This window comes from Telmatherina bonti, assembly GCF_933228915.1.
Source record: "Telmatherina bonti genome assembly, chromosome: 4".
Classification (NCBI taxonomy): Eukaryota; Metazoa; Chordata; class Actinopteri; order Atheriniformes; family Telmatherinidae; genus Telmatherina; species Telmatherina bonti.
The window spans coordinates 18477727-18490394 of record NC_136622.1 but is presented as its reverse complement, the minus strand read 5'-3'; the positions used below and the strand labels follow the sequence as shown (position 1 = coordinate 18490394).

The following is a 12668-nucleotide window of genomic DNA, read 5'->3' as shown; positions in this document are numbered from 1 at the left end:
AAAAAGAGTTTGTCTTTTAATCACCAGGGATGTTGGATTAAATTACTTGTATGTGTGCTTGTGTCTAGATTAAGTTTGATGCTACAAAAATGCAAATATGCTTAAAGGAACACTGTATTACTTTTGTACAGGGGCGCTAAATTCAACTTCCCACAGACCACTGGCCTGGCACGCTAGACTGGAGTGCTCTTCAATACAAAGCAACTCAGTCTGGAGTTCCTCCACTTCATGGAGATTCGCATCGACCTTAAACAAACTGTCCACTCTGATTGGTTGATCTGAGAAGAGTCTTGCCTTTTGCCTTGTGTCACCACATGTTCTTCAAAACATTCAAGATGGTGCACGGACATAGCGGAAGTTCATTTCTTTTTGCCGTAAATGCTGTTTTAAATTAGCCTGGCAGGCTAACAGGCCACATAACTCAGTTGCTAAATTAAACTGTCTCCATCTGACACTTAAACAACAAAAAATAAAGAAAAAAAGAAACATTCACAAAAGGCAAAAACTGCCAGAAAAAAAACATTTAATTTTGTTTTTAGTATTAAGATGTAACTTTGACATAAGTCACATCAATAACTTATATTTATGACAATGTATTTAGGGAAACTGCACCCACTCCAGAGCCCCCTTGAAAGAATTAATCTAAAGACATTGAGCTTTCTTCTAAAATAGTTCTCATAAAGCCCTCACATGTAAGGTCTGATGCTGTCATGTAGGACTTGTTAAAATCTTTGTTTGTTTATAATTTTAAGAAAATCAACTGTCTGAATAAGGAGTTCAGGATTGTTTTTGTTTTGTGTGATGAGGTTTGAACGTTAAGAGTTATTGCTTCTTTTACTGTGTTGAATGTTTTTTTGCTCCTGAAAAATCTCTCAGTAAATGGTTCCTTTCTTTATCTTTCTATCCTCCTGCGGTTCCTTTCCATTTCTTGGATTCTTTAATTTCTCCATGAAGGCAAATTTTTAACTTTACTGATTTAGGCCTGATCTACTAAAAAGTTTATACTAAAAATGTGCAAACTTATTGCACATGCATAAAAAAAGTGTACAAACTGATTTAGTAACATCAAGCACTGAGGTGCTGTGCCTTTCAAAGGTGCAAAATAGTGTGTCTGCATCCAGTTAGTACACTTGTTCTAATGAATGGCATATGGGCGTTCACATGCTATTTTGCATGTGTTGGGGGAGAAAAATGTAAATTTATTAAGTACCCCCAATTTAACCATCAAAACTTGGAAGCTATTTTGCTCATAGAAACTATTCCTGAATTTATGACATTTTAAAAGGAGGTGCAAACAGTCTGTGAGTGTATCTGGTTATTGTCACCAGAAGGAGACATCGAAAAAAAGAGAGAAGATGCAGAGACAGCATTTTCACCCTTGTGAATTGACATGAATGAGTAAACAATCATCAAAATGTATTGCTTATCCAGCATTGCCATTTTGGAGCTGTTGGAGGAACTTTAGATAAATTAAAAGAGAAGTCAGACAATACTTGCAAATGACAGATATTGCACGTCACAGCTGGGATCCCCAAATCCATTTTTTTAGATGTGGTCTCCAGGTCGTACATGCCATGTGTTACCAGATGGTCATGGTTATTAGGTTTCCGTGCACCCTGCAGTCATTTACTGAGACCGAACAAGGCTTTTTTTTGCCGGATTTCCAAGAGTAATAGGAGCAAATGATTGCACCCATGTGCAGCTTGTACTCCCATAGACCATGAACGTGTGTACAGAAATTGCAAGCACACTCATTTGCTTATTGTACAATGCTTCTGTGATGCCAAAAGCATAATCAACGTTGTGGTAAAACATGTCGGGTCAGTGCATGGCTATTTTATTTTTAAACACAGTTTTCTGTTCTCTAAGTTCCAAGCTGGTGTGTTTTCTATAGCTGGCTTGTAGGTGGGTCATTTCATGAATTCTTTGTAAAGAAAAAAAAAAAAAAAAGTTCTGCCTACATTAGAAACAAGAGACTGTGTCCAATTCATTCATGTTTTATCTCTTTTCTTTTCTTCTTTTTTACTGTTATAAAGTGCATACTCTCCACATCATACTCCCCCCACCTGTTTATTTGTAGAATAAAACTGTAGAATAATCCTGAATATGCTGATATTGTTATGGAAAAATGTCATTTTTGTAAGAAAATAGTATTAACTCCATAAAGAATACCTTACAAGAAATATCAATTTTGTAAGAATGGCAAAAATCTGAAATATTACTAGTGCACTATCTCCATTATTTTATTTCTGACTAAAGACTGCATCTTTTCTCACTTCCTCTAAAAGCATTCACACACTACTTTGCTGTGGAACACAAAGTTGCTCAGTCTTTTATGTCTCTTACTTTCAAAGTACAGCTATCATTTGCTTTTCTTCTTACTCCAAAACATTTCAACGCCCCCCCCCCCCCCCCCCCCCCCCCACCCCCCCCACCCCCCCGCTGCATGGAGCATAAATGGGTCTTTGGTCTACCCTTCCGCTTTTTTTTTTTTTTTTTTAGCATTTGCACAGTCACTATAATCTTCTTATATGTTTTATATTTCACTAGAAGCCTAAATTTCCCATCTAACTTTTTTTTTAAACTTTATTCAGTTTTTTATTTTTTTTTATTTTAAATTTCAATTCTTGTCAAAGCCACAATTTGTTAAAACCAGTATAACCACCTCAAGCCAGTACTTTAGAGTTGTGTTGGATATGATAACATCATGTAACATTAATGTAGCTTGTTTGTGGCAATTGTTGATCTTTGTGGAGCACTTAAAATGCCTTTGCATACTGATTTGTGAAAACTCTTCCAACCGTTTATAGGTAGTATTTGTCAGGTGTCAAGAATTCCCTCATGCATGGAAGCGCCTGAGGCTTATTCAACATTAGTGTACCACAACAAACAACAGAGGTATTTCCTTTTTGAGTACACATCACACTAGTACATGGGGAGCCACAACAATGAAACACTTTTGTGCTTCTTTTTGTCTTTTGGGAGCTTTACTTCACGCTTTGAGTCAATGGACGGTTACAGCCTCTGAGTTTTATCTGCATGGGGATTATTTGATAGGTGGACTTTTTGACATTCACTACACTGAAGACCCCACTTATCATGATAGACCAGAGACCATTGACTGCCTCAGGTGAGTTCTTTCTATATATATACTGTATATAACATTCAGTGTGACTTCTTTTACACTTTAAAAACAGTCATGCTTAAAGCATTACAGTCAAACTAATGCAACAAAAGAAAAAATGTTGTCGTTTGCTTTTTGGTTTGTTTGCTTTGTTTTGTTTTTCTTCTGAGACTTCATCCTGCTCTTATTCCTGTATCTTCCTGTTTTTAGTCAAAGATTCAGTCTCTCAAACTACCGGAAATTTCAGTTGATGAGATTCACTATAGAGGAAATCAATAACTCAACCAGCCTGCTGCCAAATGTTTCGCTTGGCTATGACATATTTGACTACTGTTCGGATACACTCAGCTTCCCAGGAATTTTCAAACTCATCTCAGTCAACTGTTTAATTCACCCTTGGACTGAACCACACAAGAAGCTGTCTAAAGTGATAGCAGTGGTTGGTCCTTTCACAAGCACTCAGGCCCTGACTGTAGCCCCACTTTTAATGGTAGATCTCATTCCCATGGTAAGTCTTTAACAGCCTATAACAAAAACTCTTTTTATGAACAATATATTTTATAATGATAATCACAAATTTTTCTGTTAACAGGTCAGCTATGGATCTTCAAGTTCTGTGTTTTCAGATAAAATTAGATTCCCTTCTTTTTTTAAAACAGTGCATTCCAATAGAGATGTGATAGAAGTGATTGTTGCTATTGTGCAACACTTCAATTGGAACTGGGTTGCATTTATTAACAGTGACAATGATTATGGCAATGATGGCCTAGATTTGTTTGTGCAGAGGATTAAGGACACTAAGATTTGCCTGGCACACACAACACAGCTTAATGCCAAAACCAATTACTCACAGGTGTTCAGAAATATAGAGAGAGATAAAATAGGTGTTATTATTGTTTTTGCTCCTGAACTGGCTGCTGAAACTCTCATTGAGTCAGCAATTCAACTGAATATCTCCAAAAAGGTGTGGATCGCAGGTGAATCATGGTCCTTAAGCAAAAGACTCCAAAAGATTAAAAGAATAAAAAACATTGGAACTGTACTCGGGGTGTCTCAGCCAGCAGAGTCAGTACCTGGTTTCAGTGATTTTGTACATTCTTCTAAAAGCCACATTCAGAGTGACAATGATGGGAAGGTCAAATTTTGTGGTCAGGTTTGCAACTGCAGTCTCTGGAGTGCCGAGGAAATCCTTGATGCCAACCCATCTTACTCTTTTCCTGTTTATTCTGCTGTGTACGCCATTGCTCACGCCTTACACAAGACCATGCAATGCGGAGCAGGTGGATGTAAAAATATTACAGTGTACAGAAACAAGGTAAATATACAATTAATAAAGACTGTTTTAATTACCCATAGAAATTTTAAATTAGTCTGAAATGTAAGCTTGTTGGTAGCAGGAAGATTTTAATTTTATCTTGGTTTTTTTTTGGTTTTTTTTTTTACTTCTATAGAAATGAATGTTTTTAGGGGGTTACTTGTTATTAAATAGACTAATGGGCAGAGAATCTAGTCATTTTATTGCTATAAGTTAAACATTATCTCTGCATAATTGTCAGTGTTTGTTAACTTAAACAAAATGTGTTACCTTTTTTCTTTTCTTCTGCTTCTAATTATTTTTAAATTGTTCAGTTTTTCCTTTAGAAAGTTTAATAATGTCAAAAAGCTTTAACAGCAGAGCCATAAAATAATGATTTATGAAGCAAGAAGACAAGGTAAAAAAAAATATGAAAAATACACCACCAAATATTTGGTGTTTTCCTCTATGACAAACTTCTTTTGGTACTAAAAAGTTTCAAGCCGTTAAGTGTTTCAGTGTTAAGAATTAAGCAGAAGGAAAAAAATTAGATTTTTTTTGGAGGAGCAAAATTGGAAATGTAGTTTTTATAAGTCTAAAACATGCTTTCAAGTATGTGAGATCTAGAGACAGAAAAACATGCATAAATGTATTTATCTTTTAAATAGTTACTTATTCTGTGCTGTCAAAATTACGTTAAACTGTTTACATCAACTTTCTCCAAGACAACTGAGGTGGTTGGTAAAGTGAAGTTTTTCATCCACATCAGGTCCTGGAAAAGCTGCAGAAATCCAATTTCACACTGTTGAACCAGACCATTCAGTTTAATGAGAGTGGTAACATAAAGTTCGGGCTCTATAAGGTGGTCTTCTGGGACCATAGCAGTGACCCGCAGAGTGTTGGATTTTATAACTTTCACCCAACAGCCAATTTCTTCATCAACAACACCAAAATTCTTTGGTATACAGATGGAAAAGTAAGTAGGTCAATGAGTGTATGAGTATGATAAACTACTTTGTTCAGATGTTTATGTCACAAGAAAGCATGTCTGTCTTTCATCTATATTTAAACGTGCATCTAGTTTAGTAGTCTGAGTTTAAAATGACAGAATCAGGATGTTAACCAACCCGCTAAACATGATGCTCAAAATCCTTTTGTTGCTGCCATTTGCACAGGTGCCTACTTCACAATGTTCCCCAGAGTGCCCTGAAGGGTATGCAAAAAGCCAAAAGTCCCTCCACGTGTGCTGCTTTACTTGTGAAATTTGTCCAAGTGGAACTTATGTCAATGTTACTGGTAAGTGATTGCAAAGTGCGGCCATTCAGGCTCAGATGAGTTACAGAACCTAAATCTGGGACAATTCACTGGTAAAAGGTTTGTGGCTTTGTTATAAGCTGTGTTGCTGTCCTGACACACTGTTGTGTTTACCAGCAGAATAAACTGGTGACTTGTCAACCACCGTTACACACACCATTCTTGTTATTTTGCATCACAGAAAAAGCATATTAAACTATATCACATGGAACTTGTAGATTTGCTTCTGTGTCTCTTTTAGACAGAGAGGATCTTAACTTTACTGATGTGTCTGTTTCTAACAGAAGATCCCTTCAAATGCAAGAAGTGCATGGACACAGAGTGGTCTACAGCAGGAAGTACATCATGCAAGCTGCGCCTGGTGGAGTACGTACCATTCTCAGACCCTGCTGCTATAGTCGTCATGCTCGGGACTTGTGTCTTAGTGGGCCTCAGTGTGGCCGTGTCTGTTCTCTTTGCCATCAACTACAACACGCCTGTTGTCAGATCTGCTGGAGGACCAGTGTGTTTCCTGATTTTAATCTGCCTCTGTTTGTGTAGTATTAGTTTGTTTTTTTACTTTGGCAAGCCAACACCTGTATCTTGTATCTTGAGGTATTTCCCTTTTATTCTGTTCTACACTGTTTGTCTGGCATGTTTTGTTGTGCGTTCCTTTCAAATTGTTTGCATTTTTAAAATGGCTGCAAAGATCCCAAAGCTCCACAGCTTGTGGATGAAATATCACGGACAATGGCTACTTATCACTGGAGCATTTATGACTCAGGCTGTATTGCTGATGAGCATTTTTTATGATCCCCCCAGACCCTACAATGAAACTTCATGGTACCCAGAGCAAATTGTACTTTTCTGTTCCTGGAATCTTGAAGTAGGTAGCTGTGCTCTGGTTTTTCTTTTCTTCCTGTGCTGTCTTTGCTTTATTTTCTCTTACATGGGAAAAGATCTCCCAAAAAATTACAACGAGGCCAAAGCGATAACTTTCTGCCTCCTCCTGCTGATCTTCACCTGGATCATCTTTGTCACCGTGTTCATGCTTTACCGTGGAAAGTACATCCAAACTCTAAATGCTTTGGCTGTACTCTCCAGTCTCTGCTCCTTTCTGTTGTGGTATTTCCTGCCAAAATGTTGCATCATTATTTTTCAGCCTCACAAAAACACACAACAATACTTCCAAGGTCTCATTCAGAATTACACCAAAACAATCAGCCAGTAGCTTTTCACACAAAATATATATAATACTTTATTTATCCCAAATAATTTAATATTTTAGTCGATCAGTAATCTTTTATTCCCAAATTCTAGCTAATCTTTTCATATGGGTCAATAATGATCAGACTTTCCTTATATGGTCAGAAAAGACTGGGAAGAAAGAACATAGAAGTGGCTGCATTTTCGTTAAGGTTGTTTAATTTCACCAAATGATGAGCTCAACAGCCTGATGAGAAACCACAGCATTCACATCAATTTCAGAACACTGCTATATAATGCCTTGCTATCTAAATATAATTAGATTTAACTCGCATTAGTTTCAAATAAATCTAATTAGGTTTCAAATAAATCTAATCATAGTTCTCAAGTCAAATAATATGTATGTAGTAAAAGTAAAATGTGAATAGTATGATACACTATTTGTCTTTTTTTATTGTATTATAATTATATTTGGTTGTCTTCAACATATTCTATTCAAGTTGTCTGAATTTCAAAAGCTTTGAAATGTTGAATGTATTTCCACATAGTTAATTCTGAACTAATTTCAATATGTTATTGCTTATGTAAATGTATGTAACACAAAAGTGATTCAACAATAATAATAAAAAAAAGGATCTTCAATCTTTGCTCTATTAATTTAAAAATGCTGTAAAGACCAATCCCACCACATGATGGCACCAATTCACCTATTACGCCTGACTCCATCTCCATCATTAGGTTTTGTTTACTTACCAGTATACGAAATGCACAAAAGGAAAGCCTCATCACATGTATCTCCTTTAACATGATTTTGATGTTAAATATTAAAGTTATGACACTGGATTATATTAGAATAGCCCAGACAGTGGTCTACAGCGTTAATAATGTGTAGAGTGTTTGGTAAATTGCACTTAAAGAAGAATTGAGGAGGGGGATAGAATAGATGTCCAGGTCACTTTAATCGAAATCTTATGATTAGTTTTTCATCATCATATATTGAGAGATTGAAACCCAAAAAATTACGTATTTTGTCCACTGGAATGCAGCCCTAAGATGACCTTGTGCTTACTTATGCAGTCACCAAATCAGTTTTGGATTAATATGGTTTTTTACTCTATTCAAATTATTGCATATTAAATTAATCTCGCGTGCTTCAGGTGCAAGTTGATTTTAGTTTTACTTTTTTAAGTTAAGTTTTTTTTTTGTTTGTTTGTTTGGTTTTTTTTTAAAACTTTTAAAAAGTTTTTTTAAGTAAAATAAAATCAACTTGCAAGAACTTTAAAGTCTTTTTTTTACTTAAAAAAGACCGAGGGAGAGATGGCCTGGCAACAACAGACCATTTCTTTTTCCCATTTGAAAGTCAAACTTTCACGCAGTGACGCTCAGCAGGACTCTGTGCTCCAAGAAATGAAACGGAAAGGGCCTGGCAGTGGGGGTTTTTGGTAATTCTAGAGGATAAATTGCCATTTTGTTAAAGTCTTTCAGTTTCCAAGCAAGAAAAAGGGGAGGATGGACCGTGAAACTAGGAACGAATTGGCGAAAAGTACCACTTAGCATGGCATATGGCACCTTTGGAGAGCGAAACGCTGACACCAACAAACTGACAATTTCATACCAATTTCAACGTTAGATTTGCCACACACGATGTCATACAACTCTAGCTTCTCTATCTGAGGGATCTGAGTAGTCTGACCGTGTTTAATTAAAAAAAAAAAAAATTAAAAAAAAAAATTAAATAAAGGCTACACTATAAATCATAAAGCTTTTAGCCTTGAAAATCCTGGAAATGCTTAAAATGACGCCATAAGACTTAAATCCCTGTGAGAGCTTTAGATAGTTATACGATTTGCCCTTCTAACTTGCATTTAAAGCATTTGTCCGATATTTAAGTCAGTTTTTCTACATATATCTGTCATTAAAAATATGGAGCGAGGAAAATCAGAGGAACGCCCCGCGGCTTTTCACTTGCAGCCTTCAATTTTCCACTTTGGTCAGATAATGCGAAAAGCCTGGGAAAACTTGGTCAGCAATTGGTCCATCCTTTTTAATCCAATGCAAAAACAAAACTTGCTTTAAATGGAGGGCATTGTGTCTGATGACCATATGGGATTTGACTTAGTCTCTTTTACGCAGAGCCCGTCGCAGTGCTCAAGATGAGAAGTCTGACATTCTTTCACCAAGGTTGTTGAGCATATTTCAGTTTTAACACTTCATGACTATTTTTTATTGTACAAATTTAACCAGCAACAGGCATTTAATCTATAACCTGGTGAGATCCCTTTCACCATTTCTAAAGCACAATCTTTTCAAATGTGAAAACACAAGGTGTTATTTGTTGTTATGAGAGAGCACATCTACAAATAATAGCTTAAAACATACAACCTTCAGATTAAACAACTTTTGCAGACTTGAATGAAACTATAGTCTTGCTTAAAAAAAAGAATAAAATAAGTAATGCAGTTGGCCAAATGTTGCCATAAAATAATGATAAAAAAAAACTGTTTAGTCTTTGCTTTATAATGTGTTTTTGATCTCACACAAGCATCCAATACCCAACATTTCACGTCATATGACTTGTTTTACGCACGACTAGTGACATTACGATAAATGCTTCTTGCTTTTCTCATTCAAATCTCCCTCTAGTCGTTCAGAATAAATGGCAGATGTTTTGCAATTCAAGGCGCATCAGTACCCAAGCCCTTTCGTCTTTTAACAAAGGCGCACTCCTTTTGTTAGGCCCTCGTGTCTTTCAGTACGCTTCCCAACAAAGGCTTCATCCTCCAGCGAGTTATAAAGTTACTTTCCAGTCAGTTCATTTCGGCCCTTGAGAAAACCTTAAGCAATGTTAATGTGCGCCTCTGGTCTTTTCATGCGCTAACCCCGGCACACACAGGCAAACAGCAGCCATTGTGCTGCCAAACCAAAGTAAGCAGTCTTTAAATAACCCGAGGACTAGTCTATAGAAATTCATGACACTATTTCTATTTGATGTTTGATCAGAGCATCGCCAACACGTCCGTCGCGTGGCTTTTTTTTTTTTTTTTTTTTTTACCAAACCCTGTCAATATTTCTGATTTTTTTTTTTTTTTCAAGTGCACCTGTCCACTTACCTGTTTCTTTTTTACTGTGGCTTTGTTACCCACAGGGCACGTTTTGGTCACATCAACCCTGCCTCGGATCCAGCTGAATAGAAGGCGGTACATCGATTTGCTTCGCTCACGCTGAGCCAAATTACGACCCAGTGTTTGCATATTTTAACACTGGTCTAATCCTTCTGCAACATTTAGAGGCAGAAATTAATAACGAATCTATTTATTAGGCACATCAAACATCTGAATGACATTCATATAAACCTGCATGCTGTTAAAAATATCTAGCCACCATTACTTATTGTTGTTAGAAGGTATCGAAGTGTTTTTCTCTGTAAGTCAGCTGAATAGGGGGCACCCGCTGTATTCCTGGCTTTATTATTTTATTTATGTTAGGTGTTCGCCGAACCATTGGCTTGGAAATGAGCCACTTTTATTTCAGAAGGAAAAGAGTTTATTGCAGTAATTGCATAATTGCTTCACTAATTGTTGTTAACAAGTTCCCCAATAGTCCAATTATTACAGCAACATTGTTGGGACCCTCCGGTGGGAATCCATGACAAAGATCTGCAGGGTTAATGAATGACCTGGGGGTTGAAAAGTGAAAGTTGGGAAAAAGGCTCACACCCTTTTTTGAAGCATACAGTTAACTTGTTGTTTAATGGCACTTGTATTATAATGTCCATTTGAGACTAGTTCCGTGCTGCGCTATTCTTATGGATAGATGACATAAAGTTGTATGACAGAAGCCATGTTGCGTGGCTGATGCATTCATTACTCCATAGCACATGCTGGCAACGCGCGCATTTATTGTGCAAATCTCAGCCCCTGGTTCCTTTGATTCCAAAGAGGAGAGCCAACACTAATTGAAATTATGGCGCGTAATCAGCGGTGAAATTTCTCCTCTGTGACTCGGAATAGCAGGACAGGCAACTGTTGTGATACGAAGACTCCACGCTGAAATCAACCCTCCACGGTCCTGTGATAAAAAAACCAAGCGTGAAAACGCAGATAATGTGGTGGACAGACAGGACAAAGGACACCAGAAAGACCACTTACACCAGAGCATCCCGGTCTGATTTCATACCAATTAAATTCTCCTGGTTGTGGCATCATAAACATGGCAGGCAATTTTTCGGTATTTACGCAAATTGTTTCCTGACAAAACTCTGACAATACTGTCAAGCAAGGTCTACTGAATTTATTATTTTAGAATTGGCTCTAGAATCCCCATCCATTTAGTCCCAACTACTATGCCACTTATATAACTTAATTACTTTGCTGCTATTTCAAGCCTTTTGCTTCTAAATAAAATGCACTATAATAGATTTCTGTTATTTAGTCAATGGAAGAGAACGGTTTAATTAAATTGCCATAAAATGGGAGTTTTATGAGCCTCCTAACTGGCTGAAGACAAAATAACACATAATTCTCATGGATCTTATTGGATGATCAGGCCAATAAATAAATAAATAAATAAATAAACACAGGATACTTAGGGAAAAGTTTAACATCAATCTTTGACTTAAAAGATGCATGATTTAAACCTTGAAATGCTGCAAACTTTGCACAGTTTATAATTACATCACATAACTTGTGTTTCAGTGGGCAAATATATTTTTGAATTTCCTCCTGTTTGGCATTATCAGATAGCTATACGGTGAGCAGTGGGGTGCATTGAGCCTAAAGTCAATGTATTGTTTCATCTGCTCTAACTTTCCCAAGCTTAAACCCTTTTCAAGGAGCAGTGTGGAAAATCGGGAGGCGAGAAACCAAGGACAAGGGGCGGCCCACGATTCTCCTCGGTGCCTCAGTGAGCTTGGTATGAAGACAAAAACTGGTCAGGCACAATAGCTACAGAATTCCAGAGAAAAAAAATGTGTCTTTAAAAGGTGTTAGCATATTCGTGTGTTTAACAATGGGTAAATATTTAAGTTTTGGTGTATGATTTAAAACAAACAAACAAAAAAAGTGCTGCTGCACATTTTGCTACGAACCCTTATTGGGCTGGTTTTGCTGGTGCAAAAAGTTTTACTGCCACTGACCACCAGAAAATCGAGATGTTGTGGAGACATGAGGGGAATTACCACGGTGCTGCCTTCAACCTGGTGGCGTGAAACTCGCATATAAAAGACTGAATACAGGAGTCAATGGTGTCCATGCTGCACACCAAGCAGAACCGATTAAATGTTTATCATTTTTACGCCTCTGCTTCATATTGTGCATTTTGTTAATGTGGTCTTTCCACAGCTGACTAGGCTACACTGTGCCTGAGATATTTGTAATCCACTTGTGTTCAAAGTCAGTCATGGGATAAACATAGTTTCGTGCAGTCTGTAGACTACTCCTCCTTGTCATTCACACACGGATTTCCACAAGTTAGTTAAATTCCTCCTACTAAACTGGAGAAGTTGTTTGCAGAAAATAACAAATCAAAATATGATATTTTCTTTGGTGGATCTGTGCGTGTTTAGCTTTGCGTGTTAAACTGTGCCAGTGCTGCTCATTTGAGCGTAAGAGACAGGCGGTACTGTTTGCATTGAGATGTTAAGTGAATGTGCCTATATAAATCCACTCGGGATCTCCTCCTTCACTGGCGTGTGTAGTAGTGAGAGAGAAAGAGATTGACCTTAAAGAACCCCCCAAAGAAAGGACTAAGAGA

At 37.1% G+C, this 12668-nt stretch overlaps 1 protein-coding gene across 1 annotated transcript; it reads left to right on the top strand.

Annotated features, from left to right (window-relative positions):
- Positions 1–1813: 1813 nt before the first annotated feature.
- Positions 1814–6942, top strand: LOC306754451 (taste receptor type 1 member 1-like; the record flags this gene model as incomplete). Its single annotated transcript, XM_079238470.1, has 7 exons — positions 1814–1820; positions 3058–3130; positions 3335–3632; positions 3717–4439; positions 5188–5394; positions 5594–5714; positions 6017–6942. 7 exons carry the CDS (start codon positions 1814–1816, stop codon positions 6940–6942), a joined length of 2355 nt encoding a protein of 784 aa, XP_079094596.1.
- Positions 6943–12668: the final 5726 nt, after the last annotated feature.